Source organism: Pelobates fuscus, chromosome 6 (genome assembly GCF_036172605.1).
Source record: "Pelobates fuscus isolate aPelFus1 chromosome 6, aPelFus1.pri, whole genome shotgun sequence".
Lineage (NCBI taxonomy): Eukaryota > Metazoa > Chordata > Amphibia > Anura > Pelobatidae > Pelobates > Pelobates fuscus.
The window spans coordinates 251,831,883-251,853,671 of NC_086322.1; the positions used below are offsets into that span (position 1 = coordinate 251,831,883).

At 40.3% G+C, this 21,789-nt stretch overlaps 1 protein-coding gene across 1 annotated transcript; it reads left to right on the plus strand.

Annotated features, from left to right (window-relative positions):
- Nucleotides 1-889: 889 nt before the first annotated feature.
- On the plus strand, nt 890-21,391 carry PSMC3IP (PSMC3 interacting protein). The gene is made up of 8 exons (XM_063425402.1): nt 890-965; nt 3,160-3,260; nt 3,729-3,818; nt 3,941-4,052; nt 4,415-4,560; nt 8,529-8,582; nt 12,953-13,012; nt 20,872-21,391. The coding sequence occupies exons 1-8, from the start codon at nt 941-943 to the stop codon at nt 20,926-20,928; spliced, it is 645 nt and encodes a 214-aa protein (XP_063281472.1). The 5' UTR covers nt 890-940; the 3' UTR covers nt 20,929-21,391.
- Nucleotides 21,392-21,789: the final 398 nt, after the last annotated feature.

Below are 21,789 nucleotides of genomic sequence, written 5' to 3' on the forward strand. Positions count from 1 at the left end.
CTAATATTTTATTTTAGGGTTAGGCTAGTGTATACAGTGGTTACATTTTAGAATTTGGGTCATAGGCAACGCTTTAAGAATCAGCTTCAGTTGGCGAGGTTGCATACCTCCCAACATTTCAAAAGAACAAACAGAACACTTTTAGTTTAGGGTGTAGGGGGTTGACAAAATGTGTCAACGGGCAAAGTTTCCTCAACAAAATTCGACATGTTTAAGATTAAGGAAGGTCCTGTAGTTTAACAGATTATTTTATAGACCCCTATTTTGTATTCTTCTGTAAGAGTACACAGCAGACTTGATTACTGGAAAGTGAAACAAGTGATGAAGATAACTGAGTTTCAACATGCCTCCCACCTCACATATTCCCACAAGTGACCTTCGGCCAGGAACTGAGTAGAAGCCCAAATAGATAAGAATTCATTATTAGAAGAGTCTCTAAAAACAAGATTTATAATAATAACCTAGGGTCCCAGTGGTTATATTCTTCTGTAAGGGTGTCAGCAAATTTCACATAACATACGGTTTGGTGTTTTTCTGGGGGTGGTGAGGGGGGGAACATGAGCATCTAATCTAAGGGCTTTACTTGTATTCTCTTATAACATGTTAAATAATACGGGTTGATCGGTACAGAGTACTTATAATCATTATTAATGCATTAAAAAAAAATAAAAAATCTACCTCAGAATCATATAAAGCCGCCATTACCTGAAAACCAAACTGTCACTGGCTGCTCCTTGTGTTTGCGTATCTAGCCTCGTTTTCGAACTGAAAACTTTTGATTGGTTGTTTAAGGTCTTGTTTGCGTTTCACGCCTCTGTGTGGCTGTCTCATCATGAAGCGTGAGGGAGACTGCGCTCTGTGATTGGCTGATGAACCAGGTGGCGGGAGATTGCTCTGTCTTACCCCCCCATATCTCACTGTACCCGAACATCGCAAAGACATGAGCAAATCCAAGGATGCGGCTGGTGAGTCTCTCACATCTCTCGTGGGTGGGACACAACTAGGTCTTCTTTATATGAAATAAAAACGATATAATTAATTTTTATTTTAGATTATGTGTAAATAATAATAATAATAGATTGCATGTCTGTTATTGGATGTAATTAAACCCAGTTGAATGGACCTGTTAGGCAAAGTCCATACATTGTCCAGATCCATTATGTTTCCCAGACAAGAAGAGAGAGTAGTCCTACAGTGTGTAGGCTTCATAGACTGCAGCAGTGGAATCAGTCACCAAGAGGAACTGATCTCAGTACTGCAGCATATGAATGTTGCATACAGTGGGGCAGCACTTTTCATTAGACCCACACCAGCATTACATATACAATTATGGTGGAGCTGGCAATCGGTAACATTTACATCAAATCTGCACGAATAAATTTATCCCTCAAATTGAAATTTTGAAAAATTGAGAAGGGGGGGGGGGGGGGGGGGGGGGGGGGGGGAAGTTGAATGTTATTTTGCCTACAATCTGCAGTTCTCAACAGTATGTGGGTCCTTAAATAAACCCCTGTGTGTGTTTGTCACTAGTGACAACTTGGGGGATAAGGCTCTGTCTATGGAGGGTCTCGTGGGATCCTCCATAGACCTCATTGTTGTATTGCAGGATCCTTCATAGACCTCGCATTGGCTTCTGGCAGCTGGAGCACCAGGGTCTCAATAGAACCGGTAGGAAGAAGATGTCGACACTCGCGAGGGACAGGTTCAAGTATAACTCACGTTCCCAGCAGGTCAAAGACCTAAGATTGTGACAGTCACTTTAAAGCAGGTTTCCCCAAACTTCGATCCTCCAGATGGTGCTGATCTACCACTCCCATGATTCTATGAATGAAATAGATAAGCTGAGAATCATGGGAGTTGTAGTTCTGCAACATGTGGAGGGCCGGAGTTTTGGGAAGCCTGCTTTAACCCCTTAAGGACACATGACATGTGTGACATGTCATGATTCCCTTTTATTCCAGAAGTTTGGTCCTTAAGGGGTTAAAAGGAAACTGCAGGCACCCAGACCACTTCAGCCTATTGAAGTTGTCTGGGTGCCAACTCCCATCACCCTTAACCCTGCAAGTGTAATTATTGCAGTTTTTATAAACTGCAATAATTACCTTGCAGTGTTAAGTCCTCCTCTAGTGGCTCTCTACCAGACAGGCACTACAGGGACTTCCAGCTTCTTAGACAACTTTTGGTCGTCTAAACGACGCTGGACGTCCTCACGTTGTGCATGAGGACCTCCAGTTTCGTCGACATCCCCATAGGAAAGCAATGAATAATTGCCGCGCATGCGCATTAGGTCTCCCCTGCCTGTGGGCGAAATCCTGACCCAGCGCTGAGGAACATTGGCGCTGGATTCAGGTAAGTATCTGAAGAGGTTTTAACCCCTTAAGGACTGAGCCAAATGTACACGTTTTGATCAAAATAAAACGTAAACAAAACTTGGAATTTTACAAAATGTCTGTTCAACTGTAATTCACCTCTTTTATATTAAGTGCACCCACACTTATTATATATCATTTTATTCAGGAGAAATAGGGCTTTCATTTAACATCAACTATTTAGCTATGAAACATAATTTAATATGAAAAATTTATTTTAAAAATGTGAGTAATTAAGCCTTTCATTTTTTTTTTTAGTTCTGCATGACATTTTAACTGTGAATGTCATAATACTTGTTTGCTTTTACTGCAATTAAATACACATTTGTATTCAGCGATGTCTCACGTGTAAAACGGTACACCCTATGTACAGGATTTATGGTGTTTTGGGAAGTTACAGGGTCAAATATAGCATGTTACATTTTTCGTTTTTTTCACATTGAAATTCGCCAGAGTAATTATGTTGCCTTTGAGACCGTATGGTAGCCCAGGAATGAGAATTACCCCCATGATGGCATACCATTTGCAATAGTAGACAACCCAAGGTATTGCAAATGGGGTATGTCCAGTCTTTTTAGTAGCCACTTAGTCACAAACTGGCAAATGTTAGCGTTAATATTTGTTTCTGTGTGAAAAATGCAAAAAAACTAATTTGAATTCCAATAAAATTGTGTATAAAAGTTGGTTGCAGTTTGTCCCTTTTTGTTAGTTTACATATTGTACATTGGTATAAATATAATGTAACTAAAAGTTTTGGGGTTTTTTCCCCCCATTTATTTATTTTGTACAGCTGGAAACATTATTCTAAAATATCTAAATGACCAAAATAGACCTTACAGCACTCAAGATGTTTTTAGTAACCTGCAGCGGGAGCATGGCCTGGGAAAAACAGTGAGTAAAAATTATTTTAACCCCTTAGTGACCGCGGACGTATCAGGTACATCTGACAAAAAAAAAACTGTCACTATGGTTACTTATCAGGTACATCCACGGGGAATTAGAGCACTGGAAGCGATCATGATCGCTTCCAGCAGCTCTAATGGTATTGCAGCGATGGGTCAAGGCACTCAGTAAATATTTTTTTTTTTTTTTTTTTTTTAAATAATTTTAAACTTTTTTTTTTTTATTTAACCCCTGCCCTTGCTCCCTCTCCTCCCCATGTACTTACTGATCGCTGCCGTTCCCCAGCCGGCGACCGGTCTTCTTCTTAGGAGGGACTGTCTGGGCTGTCCAACTGTTAAAAAAAAAAAAAAAAAAATGAAATGTCTAATATTATATCATTCTCCATGCGTTCTGTCAATATGTGCATGTATACAAATGGACAACAAATCTTATTCACAGACCATCTCTGTATTCCAGGCTGTGGTCAAAGCAATGGAGCTACTTGCTCAGCAAGGAAAGATCAAAGAGAAGGTTTATGGAAAACAGAAAATTTACTTTGCAGATCAGGTAATGAGAGGATGAGGGCCAAGGCTCCTGTGTGTGTTGCAGTGTTTTTTTGTGTGTGTGTTTGTGTTTTTACAAAGGCCTACAACTTGTGGAACCCACTGTAAATGCCATGCAATTTTCAGGAGCAGTTTCCTAGTGTGAGTGATTCAGAGCTCAAGGATCTTGATTCCAAAATCACAGAACTCTCCAGCAAGCTGCAGAGTTCTCAGCAGAGTTCTCGCCAGCTGGAGTCAGGTATAAAAGCCACATCGACTTTTCACATTTCTAAATCTCTTGCCTTAATAACATTAAGCATACAGTTGAAGCATGTGTTTGTTTGTTTTCCTCTCCCCTTTGCCTGCCTTATTCACCCCAGTAAGCTCTTAAGTAGCGTTTGCATGGGGTGAGGAAACGAGAAAATGACAGTTCCTTTTTACAAAATATACTGTTCTACAACTCTTTTTTATAATGCTTTGGAATCGGTTTGGATCAATCACATCTTAACTGATCCTACAAAATAAGTTCTCAATACATTATGCACCTTTTGAGAAATATATGCTAGCTATCATTGTTATTCCTGATAAGGCCAATTATGTTTGTGTGTCCCACCCTTCTAGAGTTGAAGGATTTGGCAAGCTCCATGACCACCGAAGAGATGATGAAAGAAATGGCACAGCTAAAAGAAGAATGTGCCAGGTACCAGGAAAAACTGGTTAAAATAAAATCTGCCACCAACCATGTGACTCCAGAGGAGAAGGAGAAGGTAGGAGTATATCTTTTAGTTTAATTATCAATCTTAGAAATTAATTTTCATAACAGTGGAATAGGCACACAAATCATTTAGATAATCCCTGAAAGCAAACTGGTTGACAATGAGATTACAGATTTGTCTAATTTTCCCTATGGATAGAGGCAGTACTCACATGTGGGGTTCCAGCCACGTCTTCACAGGACAAGCAGAGCATTGTAATCCAAACCTCTTTAAAATGAGAGACCTCCTCCAGTTTTTACCCCCTATTGTATAAAACTACTTATCCCCACATGAGCCCCCATTTCTGCCTGTCCACTGATGCAGAGAAGGCCTTTGATAGTGTAAACTAGGAGTTACTGTTTGCTATTTTTATGTGTTTGGGACTAGGACCACAATTATGTAGGTGGCTTCGAGCCATATACAAAGATCACTCTGCTCGGATCTGCTTTTGCCTTCTAACCCTTTTTAAACACCATCAGAAACAATCCCAACATATATGGACTCTTAGTTGGGAACAGATGCCACAAAATTGCTGATACACAATGACTATTTTACGTTACACTTCCAGAGGTTCAGATCCTGAATATAATTGCATAGTTTCAGCTGTACAACGTCTTATCCCACCTAAATATGAATTATTCAAAGTCTACTGTCCAAAATGTCTCCCTTTTGGAGTTGCGCCCTTCCTTGATCTTTTGGGGTTTCCCCTTGCAATGGTCAGATTCTGCCATTAAATACCTGGTGGTATGAATATCAGAGCTAACAGAGACTCTCTACCATTTGAACTTCTTTCCAAAACTTACATTGTTTCATAGGGACCTTGACAACTAGGAGCTGCCATACCTCTCCCAACTTGGTAGGATTAGGGTAGTAAAAATGAATCTTATCCCCCATCTCCAGCATTTCTTCTTGCCGTTGCCTATAGCAATTCCTGGTACTTTATTCTCAACCTTGCTCTCTCCTCATTTCGTATACCTGGAGTAAGAGTAAACCCAAGCATAAATTCTTGCAGCTCAACTTGCCATAGCCCATGGGAGGTTAGGTGGTCCTACATTTTAAGATGTTTTACCAAGCTGACAACCTCTTGCAGTTGGTTGATAGAGCACTGGGAAGTCGCTGGAATTTACATATTCTCTTATTGAAGCCACCCTGTCCATTTGGCACCAGACTTAGAGGCTTCAGACCTGACCACCCTGTTCCCCCAGTCACTTCCTCAGGTTAGACACATGCTCAAATCAGATGAATATATTGTAGTAAACTCACTAATTGCTCTGAACCCACTTTCGTGAAACTGTTTAATTACCAACAGGTAACAAACTACCTTCTTAATCATCATTCCACATGCCCATGTCTTGACATCCTTCATGGGACTGTGCCTGGAGCAACACCCGATGGAACATGGAAATTACTTTCTATGTGGCACTCTCCAGCAACAGATTGGATGTCCTGCCCCTCACCCCCTTTCAAACTCTTATCACAATGGTACTCCATCCTGCAGATGCTACAATCAATGGATCCTTCCTGGGATGGAGGATTTTGAATATGCCAGACAGTCCTGAACACCATCTGCCACATATAGTGGGACTGCACTAAGATAAAACCATTTTTACAGAAGGAGTCATGACCTGCTTGAAACGTTTTTTTGATCAGCCTGCCTTCCTGCTGCATCACATTACGACTGAGGCCTCTGCCTATAAGAGAGCACAGTTCGACTACTGCAAAACAACTTATTCCTCTGTTCTGGAGATGACCGCAGCCATCTTCAGTGCAACTTTGATTTACCAGGATGAAGGAATTCATGGCAATGTAGGAATGATATTTGGCACCTTAGGCCGCACCCAGACATATACTAAGATTTGGACCCAATGTCTAGTGACGACCGCATCCGATGACTTTTTCAGACAACCTAAGTACTTGACTGACATACTGTTAACCAAACGTTCAAAATGTATTATACAACCATTCGATTCTGGTATCCCCTTATATCATTCCCCTCCCAGAAGCCTAAAAGCATCCAGATTCGCTCAGACAATACTAGAGCCATAGCCTATCTAGGCTATCGGTGGAACAAAGTCTTACTCCACCTTTGCAAGTTAATCATGGATTGGGTGAATAGGCATTTCACTGCTATTTCAGCAGTTCTGAAAAAAAGACTATAAATATAAGATGCCCTTACCAGAAATTATTTAAAATAAACGGACTGGTCGCTGTCTCCTGACATCTGCAATCATTAGCAAAGTAATTTGGGACTCCTTCCTACAATGGATCTTAGGGCTCCATTAGAAAACTGGAAAGTTGGACTTTTTGCTTCAATCAACGAAGCAGACCACCAAAATTCTGTTTGTGGTCTCAGACCAGTGGAATTTCAGTAGCTTATATTTTTTCTCCTTGGTCTCTGATCTTGAGAGTCTTCCGAAAAACAAGACTAGAGAATGCATCGGTAATGGCGATCTTTCACGTCTGGCTTCGCCAAGTTTGGTTTTCAGATCTAAAGAAAAGGAACTTATATGAAACTCCCAGTACGATCTAATTCCACTTTCAATAATAGGGACTTTACAACTTATAGCCTGTTCTCTGAGCAGCAGATTCTACAAGCAAGAGGCTTAGATTCAGGGATGGTGAACATTATGTTGAAAGCTAAGAAAGATTCTATGGGAAGTTTACTTGAGAATATTTGGAGAAGATTTTTTTTTTTTTGTGCAAATCTATTGATCCTCTGAGCATCCATTACAAACATGGTACTATTCCTACAGCTGGGTTTTAAGAAGGGGTAAGAGACTGGGAGAATTTCAAACTATATCTAACAAATTTCAATACATGTTTTTCCACATGGAAAGGATGGTCTTGAGACTACATCCAAAATTTGGACCTAAAGGTCATTAATCTAAACAAAGAAATTATCTTGCCTACTTTCTGCAGGAAAACAGATATTTCATAGATTAGATGCTACAATTCTATTTAGACAGAAAAAAAAAAAAAAAATTCTAAAACTACTCTACCCAGAAAAAAATCCTTGCCATATACTTCAGTCTGTTGGGATCCTCCTGGTCACCTATATGCATGCTTCACCCAAGCAAATTTGTAAGCTACTTGCACATTTTCATGAAGCATGATCATCTAGACATACCTGCCTCAGAAGATTCTAATATTGGGTGCAAAATGTTGAAAGCTGTTGTGAAGACCTGACACACCATTTTGATTATGTAGCTTGTTGTGAAGACCTGACACACCATTTTGATTATGTAGCTTGTTTAATCCCCATGTGTAAAACTGTCTCTGTCTGTAGGGAAAAGGCATACATTTTACTTACCACAATTTCCCCCCATAGGATTAGAGGCAGTACTTTGATGCTTCTGTAGAACTGGAGCTTGTGTGGGGAGAAGTAGTTTTATACCATAGGGGGTATAAGCGTTGTGTTTCAGTGCAGCCCAGATCCGAAATCTTCCTACCCCCCCCCTACACACCCATTGCTTAACCTGCATGTAATATGCAAAAGGCAGTAGATTAGGGAGTATTAGATTTTAAAGGGCCACCTTCACTTACCAAGATTGTTCATGTTTACTTACCCCCCTATCTTTATCAAATGTATATTGAGGTGTGAAAATATTCTAATTAATTGTAGAACTCCATATACATTTATCCTACAACTGGGCACCTCCATCTTAAGTCTTTGTCAATCATTGTTACAAACTCTGTCTTTTGAAGCTGGCAGTCCCCAATTATCCTGATGTGCAGTGTTTCCCCGACTTTGCCTTTTTTGAATTGGAATTTTCTAAACCTTCAGTAAATTAAAAAAAAAAAAAAGAGCATCTCATGAAAAGGTCAACTTGCGTTATAGTTGATTTTTCTGATTTATTTTTTCAATTTATGTAAATTCCAGAGAAGTGTCATCTTTCACATTAACCTTTTGTGATTTATTTATTTTTCCTGATACTACAGCAATGGTGAATTTAGTTGCCCATCTTTTGTTTTCCATGCAGGTGTATAGTGAAAGGAAGCAATTTGGTAAGGAATGGAGAAAAAGAAAACGAATGGTAAGATTTTATTGGTTATTGACTTATTTGTTATGATTTTGAATTCATTAAAGATTTTGACGGTTTAGTTAATGAAGACACCACATAGGAATGCATAGTCAAGGCCTAATGGTGAGGAAGGCATAATGTGTGCACGACTGTTGCTGCACATTTGAGTTTTCCCCATGCTGATGTCTGGTGACTAGGAGCCCAATCCAGCGACGAGGGTAAACTGTGCTTGAATCAGGTAAGTGTTTGTTTTAAAGGGTTATTTAACCTTTTCATGGATGGCAGAGTTGGAGTACAGAGGGAGAGGGACACTACTGTTAGGAATACAGTTTTGTATTCCTAACACTAGTGTTCCTTTAAATGATTATATATTAGGGGAAAGTCTGATGGGGGAGGCAGACTGTTCCACCAGAATTGAGCTGCCCATGTGAAGTCCTTTAAGCGCACGTTAGCAGTACGGATGAAAGCAGCAGACAGGAGAAGGTCAAAGCGGAGTGGCATAGAAGGTGTTTACCTATGGATTGGTGCAAACATTTAGCTGCAGTAGAGTTGTTGAGAGCTTTGTAGGTAAGAGTTACTATTTTGACTGAATTAAGAGAAAAATAAGTGGCAGTTATTAACTGTCCCATGACTGTATGGTTTCTGGAGAGACCAATTAGGAGAGAATTACAGTAGTCGTGAGAAATTACAGGTGCATGCACCAGCTCATTAATAAAATAGCTTAAGGCAATGTTTTTCAAGGTGCAATTGGAAGGATTTGGCAACAGATTAGATACGAGGTGTAATGGTGAGGTAAAAATCAAAGATAACACCAAGGCAGTGAGCAGGCTGATGCTCGTGAAGGAGGAGGATTACTATTATGAGGCTATAAGAAGCTCGGTTTTAGACATGGTGAGTTTTAGAAAGCAGGAGGACCTGCATTTGTAGATGGTAGAGAGACAACTGGAGGCTCTGTCTAGGAATGTGAGATCAGGGAGAAGAGGTATATCTGATTGTCAATTGAATCCATTAGAATTAATAAGTTTGCCAAGTTTCATAGTATAGAGAAAGACCAAAGGGGACTGAGAACAGAGGCGTAGGGAACTCCAACAGAGAACGCATGAAGGGAGAAGGCTATGCTAGAAAAGGAGACGCTGAAGGATCCCTGGGAGAACTAAGATGAGAACAAAGTGTCACAATGCCCAAGGGAGTGAGGAGTTTGGAGAAGTAGAATATGTTCGACATTGTCAAAGGCAACAATTGTGTGGCATAGTGGCTTTTGGATTTAGCTGCAATTAGGTCATTAATTAGTTTAGTCAGAGCTGTCTCCATAGTATAGAAAAGGCAGAAGCTAGATTGAAGAGGGTCAAGGAGGACTTTGAGAAAGTGACACTGTTCCATATTGTTGTAGAAGCATTGTAGAGAAAGGGAGCAGAGATATGGGGGATGAGGAGTCAAGAGATGTACCTCTTTGAAAAAAAAAAACCACAACAGTAGCATGTTTGGGGAGTGGGGACAATGCCAGAAGAGAGCGAGCAGTTGGACATGTGCGTTAAGGATGGGAGAAGACAAGGGGAGAAAGATCTGATAATGTTAGTGGGAATGGGATCAATGTGGGGTGAGAGGGACGGAGAAGTGTAGATACCTTTATATTTGGTAGCTGGGGGACAAGGCCTTAAAGGTCAGAAGCACAGTCCAAGTCAGATTGAGAGGGGGGAGAATTATTTCCTTAATGGATTGATATTATCCATAAAATAGTGTGCAACGTTCAGCTGTACAGTTAGCATGGGGAGTGACCACAGCAGGGCGTAGCAGATAGTTGAAGGAATCAAAGAGATACCTTGGATTGAGAGAGAGCGAGAGAGAGAGAGAGAGAGAGAGAAGAAAAGTAGCATGAATATGTAATGGAGAAGATCATTGACACGGTGCGAGACTTCCTCCAGAGTATTTTTATAGGTAGTGGCATGGTTGAAGGCATATCCAGCTTGAGTTATATGATTTGAATGGACCTGCATTGTCAAGGGCAGAAGTGAGGGTGATGCACAAGGAGAATGTAGGGATGGATTAGAGTTGAGAGTGGAGTTTAGCTGACAGTTTCTGAAGTTCAAGAGAATTAAAGTTTTTTCCTATGTTGGGGAGGATTAGGCTGAAGCTATTGGGTGAAGGGGCTCTTGAGAACAAAAGATAAGGGTGCTGATCTGAGAGAGGAAATGGAGTGGGTTATGGGTACTGCTAGCTACATGTGTGGGAGAAGTAGCCCACTTGGATAGTCTGCGAGAACAAGAAATACGTTTTGAGGCTACAGAGATCCGAGGTGGGTTCATTGAAATGTTGAGGTCCCCAAAAATTATGGGTGTGGATTTAACCCCTTCAGGATGGAGTCAATAGTACACGTTCTGATCAAAACAAAACCTGGAATTTGCGCTATAGGTCTGTTCAACTGTAATTCACCTCTTTCATATTAAGTGCACCCACACTTATTATATCTCATTTTGTTCAGGAAAAACAGGGCTTTAATTTCATATGAACTATTCATATATGAAACATAACTTATTATGAATAAAATAAAAAAGGTGAGAAATTAAGATTTGAAAAAAAAATTGTAGTTCTGTCTGACATTTTAGCGGTAAATGTCATGATATTCGCTTTTCTGCAATAAAATGCACATATTTGTATTCAGCAATGTCTCACGAGTAAATCAGTACCCCCCATTAGCAGGTTTTATGGTGTTTTGAAAAGTTACAGGGCTAAATATAGCACATTCCCTTTTTAAATTTTTTAGCCACTTAGTCACAAACACTGGCCAAAGTTAGCGTTCATTTTTTGTTTTGTGTGTGAAAAAAGTAAAAAACTAATATTTGGCCAGTGGTTGTGACTAAGTGGCTACTAAAAATGACTGGACATACCCCATTTGCAATACCTTAGGTTGTCTACGTTTGCAAATGGTATGCCATCATGGGGGTAATTCACATTCCTGGGCTACCATAAGGTCTCAAAGGCAACATTACCAAACTGGCAAATTTCAATGTGAAAAAAATGAAATGCAAGCCTTATATTTTACTCTCTAACTTTCCAAAACACCATAAAACCTGAACATGGGGGGTACTGTTATACTTGGGAGACTTCACTGAACACAAACATAAATGTTTCAAAACGGTAAAACGTATTACAACAATAATAGCGTTAGTAAAAGTGCCGTTCGTGTGTGAAAAATGCAAAACACTTCACTTTTACTGAAAATATCATCATTGTAATACGATTTATCATTTTGAAACACTCATTTTTTTTGTGTTCAGCGAAGTCTCCCGAGTAAAACAGTACCCCCCCCCCCTCCCCCCCATGAACAGGTTTTATGGTGTCTTTTGGTGTACATTCTCTGCACTGTCTGCCTGGGTTGTCAGGCACGTCAATCAAATTTTCAAGTAAATCACATAATTATGTTAAAAGATTACTTAAATATACACGTATAATTTTTTTTTCCATAGATATATTTAAATTCTACGTGTACACTTATGTAGTTATTTATGTAATTATATATATTTATTTGTGGTTATTTGTATTTTATAGATTGTCATTCTAAGTGTATTTTGTTACCAATATATATTAATAGCAAAATACAGTTGGAATGAAATTACATATATGTGTGTGTGTGTATATATAATTTTTTTATATATATATATATATATATATATATATATATATAATATTATTTATTTTTTATTTAATTATTGTAATTATACGTGTATATAAAATATATATCATGTAACGTCATTCTAAGTGTATTTTAATACATATATATATATATATATAATATATATATTAACATTAAAATACACTACTATGATGTGATATATATCTTTGAGAGCGATCACATGGCCCCTGGGGGCCTCATTTGCTGGGGGTGGGCTGTCAGGCAGTCATCCCGAAGAGGTTTGCGGCGGAGGTAAGTAGATCCTGGCTCCTGGGGGCTTAAACCGTTACAACGCAACGGCTTTAAAGCCCATTTAAATGGGGACGACCTAGAACGCCGTAACTGTGTTAAGGGGATAATAACTGGACCACTGTACCTAGACCACTTCATTAAGTTGAAGTAGCCTGGGTAACTATTGTGGTTCATTGGCCGTCTGGATTGATTGGTACCTAGTAAGCAGTCACTGAGTGAAATTTCAGAGACCTGAGTCCCACACCTATGCCATATGTTCGCATTTCCTTTCCTATATTATTACTCAGTTTCTTTGAAATGCACATAAATTGTTAACAGACCTAGGGCATTTACATTGCTAAACCCAATAGTGATAATTGTGTTCTAATACCCCATGGTCTAAGTACCTGTTAATGGTGTGAGGGAGGAACTTGATGCCTTTTTTTAATGTATGTATTTATTTATTCCCCCTCCCCCCAAGGCAACAGAGATATTTGACGCTATTCTTGAAGGATATCCAAAGAGCAAGAAACAATTCTTTGTAAGTGAATTGACCATGTTTTAGCTTTCTGTTTGTCTTTTGTTCTTTTATCTTCACATCCTCTGTATTACACACGAATTGCATTTTTAGGAGCTATATCTCACTGAGAGATTAATGTATGTTTCATATTTAATGGGAAATTTTCACTTCCCAGAATTTTATATTCTATTTACTTATTCCCTATTTCAAGGAACACTCCAAGCACTATAACAACTACAGATTGCTGTGGTTAGCTGTTCTAGAACATTTTGACTTCTTACCAGGGGTCTATTATGGGCTGATCTTCATCACATAAGCCAGAGAGACTGAAGTTCTGTCTGAGTTTAAATATAGCTGACACACTCAACTCTCTGTAGTGGTTATGATGCTTGGAGTGTTCCTTTAACAAGGTCTGAGAATTGAGGAATAATTAGCTATACTTACCGTAATTTTCTTTTCCTGCTGCTATGCATGGCAGCATGACAATAGGGTTAGCTCTGCCTACTTGGCTGTTTAGGATAGAAAAATAAAGCTATAAATACCCCTCATACTATATAAGCTTTCAAATCTTAATTCCAAGTTTCTAAAAAAAAATAATGTAGGGATGCAATGCATATATCCAGGAAAAGAAAGTTACAGTACGTATGGCAAAGTTTTCCTTAATTCTCATACCTTGTTGAAGAAACACGCCAATCATCATAACCGCTGCTTAGAGTGTCATATGGGCTTAATCTAACCAAGCTAATCATCTGATAGGAGGGATATAGAAACAAACAATTAATACGTCTTCAAACTCAGAAATCTGTTAAAAGGAATAACATCCTCTGAATTAATGGAACTTTCCTAAATGGACAATAAGGTTCTTCTCACAGAGTGTCCAAACCGTGCGATAGGTGAGCTGAGAACAAAACTTATCCGTTGCAACTATCCAGTGCACTCAAAAATAGCGAGACCATGACTGTGCAAACGGCAGGACTGCAGATCCACAACAGACATGCTCACTTACCAGCTTTAGAAATGGCAAATCACAATGGAAACTGGAGCTCTACAACACCCAGGAATACTTCAATCACCCACTCTTGGGATAGACCATAACCCTCAGTTATACAGACATGGAAGAAAACCAAGTTAGGAAATTAATAAGCAAAAATGTTATGACATGGAAATCCTCCCTCTCATTGTCTAATGCAGGAGGCACCCAAAACTTGAATTTAATAGAAAGAATGGGAGAAGAGTTAGAAAAAAAACATCAAAATACTATAATATATAATAATTTGCGATTTTATACAAACATAAGGACATAAAAGTTAGGAGTTTCTGAAGGTCAGCTTAGCGGACTGAATGCCTGATGGAAGACTTGAGTCTTTAGCTTTTTTTTTTTTTTAATTTTAAAGTCTGTAAGGACGGTGCCTCTCTGATTGCGCACAGTAAAGAGTTCCAGAAGGTTGGGGCAGCGTGGCTGAATGTCATGAAACCTGAGTCTTTCTTTATTCTTGGCACTGACCGGAAGGATTTGCTGGTTGACTGAAGTGAACGGGATGGAGTGTAGGGTATCAGGAGCTCTTTCAGGTACTGTGGGCCTTGATTGTTTAAGGCTTTGAAGGTTAGCAGGCCAATTTTAAAATATGTTCGCCATTTAATTGGAAGCCAATGCAGGAGTGGAGATCAGGTGTTATGTGGCAGGAGCGAGTTTGATTGGTCAGTAGTCTGGCTGCTGCATTTTGTACAGTCTGAAGGTGATTGAGTTCTTTTTCTGGGAGGCCCAAGTAAAGTACATTGCAGTAATCTTGCCAAGAGTATACAAATGCATGGATTCATGTTGGCATATCATCCGGTGGAATTAAGTGTTGTATCCTGGCTATGTTTTTCAGATTAAAGTAGGCGGATTTGATCACAGAGGAAATCTACTGTTTATATAGTCCAGAGTCCATAAGCACTCCGAGGTTTCGTACCTTTTGATGAACGAACGATTTCAGAGCCTCCAAGTTCCAGGCTTGGGTGATCATGGGTATTTTTTGTTGCCCGGGGTCCCCTCACCAAGAGTAAACTGTTTTGTCTGGGTTCACTTTAAGCCAACTAGCATTCATCCATTCTATGAGGTCTGCTAAGCAACTGTTGATGCAGCATGTTGGATCTGTGGTGTGTGGAGCAAAGGAGAAGTAGCGTTGTTGTCATCCGTGTAACAATGATACCTTAGGCCATGTCGCCTAATGATGTCCCCCAGTCGTAGCAAGTAAATTGCGAATAGCATGGGAGACAAGATGGATCCTTGTGGAACTCCGCAGGCCAGTTCTGTTGGTGCTGATGAGCTTGATCCTGATGTTACTCTCTGTGATCTACCAGTGAGGAAAGATTTTAACCAGTTAAGGACTGTGCCTCCTAGACCACTGATGTGCTGCAAGCGCTCTATTAAAATCCTATATTCAATGGTGTCAAATGCAGCTGAGAGATCCAAGAGGATTAGGATGGAGTAATCACCTTTGTCTTTTGACATAAGGCGATCATTTAGCACTCGGACTAGCGCTGTTTTCGTGCTGTGGTGGCATCTGAAACATGACTGGAAAGGATCAGTGATGTTCAAGCTTGATAGATGGACCTCCAGTTGAGTTGCTACTACTTTTAAAATTATTTTACCCAGAAATGGTTGGATACTGGTCTGTAATCAGCCATGCAGTCTGGGTCTAATAAAGGTTTCTTCAGGAGTGGTTTTACCACAGCTTCTTTTAGAGGATCTGGGAAGTCTCCCGTTTTTAGTGAACACGGCACCATTTTTGTGACAGCTGGGGCGAGTGTTTCAATGCATGCGGATATAAGCTGAGTTGGAGCAGGGTCTAAGTCACATGAAGTAGGGTATAACTTTTTTTTTTTTTTTTAATTCTTTATTTTTTCGTGCAAGAGTTAATATTACAAGCTTTCATGCTTTGCCACAACAGCAGTAGCATGTACCAGATTAAAACAAGATTTTACAATTGTGGCACAGGATACAGTTGCACATTTTTTTTAAGATAGTCAAGAAGGATTAAACGTTAGGGAAAGGTAGGAGTAGATAAACATGCTAAGACATCGCTTTATAGATTTGAGTCGAGAACAAATGGTTCAGTGCTTAGTGTGTTAAGACATAGTAAAAAGGAAACAGAACAGGTCTGATATACTACCAATAGTTAATACATAAGATAGGAGCAGTGGGTAAACTAATGGCATGCTTAATAAACTTGGGTCTTGTAAAATTTCGTTCTGTGACGTGATACAGGTGAAAAGGCTAGACAAAGTTTAGACCCGCTTACAGTTGTAATCAACATTAGCTAGTGTAGGCTGCTTAGAAAAATTTAACATATTTTCCCCACAATTTAGGCAGATTTAAATAGTCCAGCATGCATATGTGAGAGTTCAATTGGGGCACAGTTGGCTGTGTGACATCGGGTACCATGCCTGGTTTTGATTCCTGTTCCTCCTGGAGGACAGCCGATGCCTTGTTGGGACTGAAGTAGTCGGTGCGGCTGGTGTATTCTCATGCTGGGTGCAGGGCAGGTTCTCTGCTGTGAGGATCCAAGAGGGATTTGGGCGATGGCTTGTTTGCTTCTCCCTGTGCAGAGAAGCTCCCCGTGCAGTGGTGGTTGCGAGCTGCTGAAGCTTGTGCGTGAATTTTCGTTTCCCTGCCCTGAGGAGGGAGGAAATACCGGAACCCCGCTGGATGCTTCTGAGGGTGGCTTAACGAAGGTGGGTGGCTTGTTGGGGTTCGAGGGTGCCTGTGGGTGGAATGCTGCAGTAAGAATCTGTGCTGCAGGTGTTTGCGGTCTTCTCGATGGACTGCCGCTGCGGGTAAGAAGTCTGTGCAGGCCCTGGTCTTAGCATTATCCCACGTGGCCTCCGCCATCTTGGCGTCAGAGCTTGTAGTGCGGCTCTTGGCGGCCTAGCTGTTTTGCCTTGTTGGTTTTGCGGATCTTGAGGGTGGGGACCGGGATCACCCCCCCGGTCCATAGGGGGGGGTATGGGGCCGGTTCCCTGCGGGCCTGACTTTGAGCGCTGGACGGCAGGCGGCAGGGCAGCGGCCGTCCGCCCCGCTCACCGCCGGAGTAGGCCTCGGTAATGTCAGTGAGGGATCCTCTTCTAGGGGACTGGAGTCCGTTCGGCCAGCCTCACCCTAGGTCCAGGGCTTTCTGCCCGCTGAGGGCCCCCGTTGCCGGATGGTTTTGGGCCAGGATACATGTTTTTTTAAGCCTATTTAGACTTAGGCTGCAGGAGCTGGTCGCACTGTCGACCATCCAGCTCGGCGGTCCGGCCCCGCCCCCCGTAGGGTATAACTTTTGCATGGTTATTTTAACTCCCTCTATATCCACATTTGTAAAAGTGGACCATAAACTGGGGCAATCTGGCATTCCATTGTAGTGGTTCTGGTGTGTTACAGTTTGACCTGCTGTGATAGAGGCTCGGATTGAGGAAATCCTGTCTCTGAAGAAGATCGCAAATGCTTCACACTTATCTTGAGAGAAGTTGGTGGGGATATGCATGCCTGCTGGTTTGCAGAGCCTTTCTACCGTGCAAAACATTTGCCTGGGTCTATTGTGGGATTGTGCAATTTCACGTGATAAAAATTAAGATTTATTCTGAGTTATCTTGAATTGATATTTATTTAGATGTTTGGTAAGAGCATCTTTATCCTCTTGATCATGTCTCCTGCACCACTTTCTTTCGAGTTTACAGCCTGTTCCATTCATTTCTCTGATGGTGCTATCAAACCACCTTGCATTGTTGTAGGTTTTGACAGTGCATAAGCCTGTTGGTGCAATGATTTCTAGGATCTTTCATGGTTTTGTTGTAGAGTCGGACTAAGGAGCTGGAGTCTTCACAGGTGTCCATTAGTTCACTTGGATCCATATATGATGTTACATCCAATGGCGTCACCCCTTTTAATGAGCAGTGTTTGACCAGGTTCTGAGGCTGGGTTCTGGGTGATTGTGATACAATGGAGAAGTGAATGAAGTGGTGATCTGACGAAACAACTGGATTTACAGTTACTGGTGACACTTCTAGTCCAGACTGGAGTACTAGATCAAGTGTATGACTTCTTCTGTGGGTGGAAGTGGCGACGATTTGTGTGAAGCCACCCATCAAGCTGAGGAGATCCTGCCCAAGCAGGGATACGGTATTATCAATCTAAGTGTTGAAGTCTCCCAATATAAGCCATCTGGGGTGTTCAAGGATTAAGCCAGCCAAAAGGTCTGAGAGTCCCTGAAAACAAATCTTCCCATCTCCTGGGGGTCTGTATATTAACAGTATCTGGAATCCTCTATCTAATGAGAGGCTGGCAGCTACGCATTCAAAAGATTGGGGTTTGGATGTGGGTGGACTGATATTGGTCTGGGATTTAAAGGACCACTCTAGTGCCAGGAAAACAGGGAAATAAGGGTTAATCCTAGAGGGACCTGGCACCCAGACCACCTCATTAAGCTGAAGTGGTCTGGGTGCCTAGAGTGGTCCTTTAAGGATGATTTCACAGAGATCATAAATCCACTTCCTTTGCTATCTTGTCTCGGGCGGTGGAACAGGAATTTCCTGGAATAGCTGCCTGTAGAATTGGCCCTGCATTTTCATCTAGCCATGATTCTGTAATGCATGCTAATTTACATGTTTCAATAAGGTCAGCAATAATAGCTCTTGTTTCTTATTGATCTGGCATTGCACATGATTGATCTGATGTGACAGTCTTGGGATTCTCTGCCACGACAGCCCCTGTGAGTCCCTTTGAAGATGTCAAGTGATTTTAGGGTAACCACTGGCGAGGAATTGAGTGCAGCGACCGCTTTTTGGGGGTCTCGGGAATACAGATATGATGTAGTATCGCTGATCATTGCCTCAGCAGTAAAGGAGTTAAAATTGCTTCTAGTTTTGTAGCGATGTTAGCAGTGGGGGCAGGTTACATTGCTTTGCTCTTTAGGATTCAGGAGTGAGGTGTGAGATTTTGCACTTCAGGCTGCATTGCAGATAACCGATAAGAGAGCATGCATGCAGGTCAGATTGCAGGAGTTCAAAACCAATGTGTTTTTGTGAATAGTTTTCAACAATTAGTTTTCTTGATGTTTAGAAATGAAATCTGAGCATTGCTGAATGGATGATCAAATCCAAAACCCAATTTACACTGGGGGGTGAGTCGGTTTTTAGTTTAAATGTACCTTGTTTGTGGTGGTCAGCTGAAGGTATCTCTTCCTGGCAGTAAGATGGTCCAGTGGAAGTATATTTCAATCCGTTGTGTATCAGTTTAGTAATGCCATCTGCTCAATTTCGGTAAATCCAGTTGTTTGATATGTGGAGTCGATATTGGTTCTTGAAATATTTGTGATGAATTATGAGTGTAAGGAGGTTAAAATTAAGATAGTTCCTGGAGAGGTCAGCAGCCTGAGTAAAGGGTGGCAGCTAGCAGGTGGGCCTGAAGATAAACCTAATTACTTGATGTCAACTATCCAAAATTATTATTATTATTAATATATATATATATATATTATATACACACACACACGCACGCGATACTTGAAAAATTAGAACATTGTGCAAAAGTTCATTTATTTCAGTAATGCAACGTAAAAGGGGAAACTAATATTTGAGATAAGACTCATTACATGCAAAGCAAGAAAGTTCAAACCGTGATTTGTCATAAGTGCGATGATTATGGCTTACAGCTCATGCACCTTTTTCTTACACATAACTTTCTATTAATTTGCTTTGATACAGCACTTAGGGAACATCCAATTTCCTTCGCAATTACCTTTTTGAGGCTTCCCCTCCTTATGGATGGTTTTCTGCACAACTGTCAGGTCAGCCGTCTTCCCCATTAATGATTCCTACGGAACCAGACTAAGAGACCATTTAAAGGCTCAGAAACCCTTTGCAGGTGTTATGGCTTACTTAGCTGATTAGAGTGGGACACTGTGAGCCTAGAGTATTGCACCTTTTCACAATATTCTAATTTACTGAGATTGTAAATTTGGAGTTTTCATGAGATGTAAGCCATAATCATCGCACTTATGACAAATCACGGCTTGAACTTTCTTGCGTTGCATGTAATGCGTCTATCTCATATATTAGTTTCCCCTTTTACGTTGCATTACTGAAATAAATGAACTTTTGCACAATATTCAAATTTTTCAAGTATCACCTGTATATCTCTGAAAACAGGAGACTAAGTAATCTAACCTGTGTGTTGAGTTCAATATACAGGGAGCACATGTAAATGGGTTGTAGAGTTAGGTCACAGAACTACAGGGAGTGAGGGGATCAGATGAAACAAAGATAGATTCAAACCTCGGACCACCTATATCCGCAAGCTTTAATAAACAACTGGGACAGGCTGACTGTTATATTTAGCTATGTTTCCATAATGCTTCTTTATAACTAAACACCTAAATAACAGTTTAGGGAATATACCCATAATAATACTATTATTCACATTTATATAGCACCAACATATTAAACCGCTTTTTTTCAATTGTAGAGGTGGAGAACTCAAACAAGTTTACAAAATGTGAGGATTTTGCAGTAGGCAGATACAATGTTGCCCAGGGACACCTATTGGTGATATGGTCTGAGTGGCATTGAAACCTGGGTCTCCCAGTTCTAAGGCCATGACATTACTGTTCTAACCAGCCAATATATACATTTGTATATATTACGTGTGACCCTTAAACACTCCTAAGTATGAGTGAGTGCATCTAATGGAAACACCCTTACATTGTGTAATGATTACCCAAATTTCAGATCTGTCGGGTTAGGGAGGGTCTATAAACTTGTAGCAGTTTGGAGGCCAAGTCATAGGTTAGTGTGTAAGCGGTCTGTTGCTGATCTTTGCACTATTTGTTTGTTTATATTTATATATAAACATTTTACAGGAAGAAGTTGGGGTGGAAACAGACGAAGATTACAACGTGACTATACCAGATGTGTGACATACTGACAGTTCGTCCTACAAGAGTTGACTATCTCCACTTTTGAATGTTGTAAAATATTTTGTACAGAGAGGTTAAGTGAAACCAAAGCAGACCATGGACCTGTGGTTTTTATCATTTCCATGACCATTTTGAAAGAAATCCAGAGAAGTTCATTTCTTCTTCTGTTTAAGACTTTTTTTTGCTATGAAGATTCCAACCCATCTGGAAACACACTGAATTCAAGAGTTCCTTAATTGTTTAATCAATTTTCAACAGGGCTACTAAAATGTACAACACTCACGTACACACTTGTTATGTATCCATGACATGCTTGATTTTTAAAATCAAAAAGCAATTAAGATTTGAAATCAAAAGTAAGTAAAGTATTCCCTGCTTGAAATGTTTAGATAATAGACCAATGTACAGATGGAAAATGTGGTTTGACTGAATATTTTTACCATAAAATGACTTTGGATGAATGGATTAATTATATTGGTTTGATGTAGTCGTCACACTACCACCAGAAGCTGTTTAAATTAAAAGCTTGTTGCCCTGGAGTAAATGAAGCAGGTACCCACCCCCAAATTACAGAGTTGGCAACCTACAATACCTAGATTGCCCTTTAAACTAAATCCATACACGAGATTTTAATTTGGCCAATGTCTTCTGAAGATCAGTATCTCCCATTACAGGAACAGGGAATCTTACACGAACAAGAGACTTTGTACTGAGTTTAGTTTTGTGTTGACTGTATATATTCTCTGTAAATTTTGTACTAATCTAAACTGATTGTAAAATAAATGTTGCCTGTTGCTGCTCTAATTGAAGCATGCCTAACAATACCTCTGTACAAATAGATATGTGTTGCAAAGCACCACA

Coding starts and splice junctions, on each gene's coding strand:
- PSMC3IP (XM_063425402.1), top strand. CDS start 941: ATGAGCAAATCCAAGGATGCGGCTG. Junction 3,819..3,940: donor AAATTTACTTTGCAGATCAG/GTAATGAGAGGA, acceptor TGCAATTTTCAG/GAGCAGTTTCCTAGTGTGAG. Junction 8,583..12,952: donor GGAGAAAAAGAAAACGAATG/GTAAGATTTTAT, acceptor CCTCCCCCCAAG/GCAACAGAGATATTTGACGC.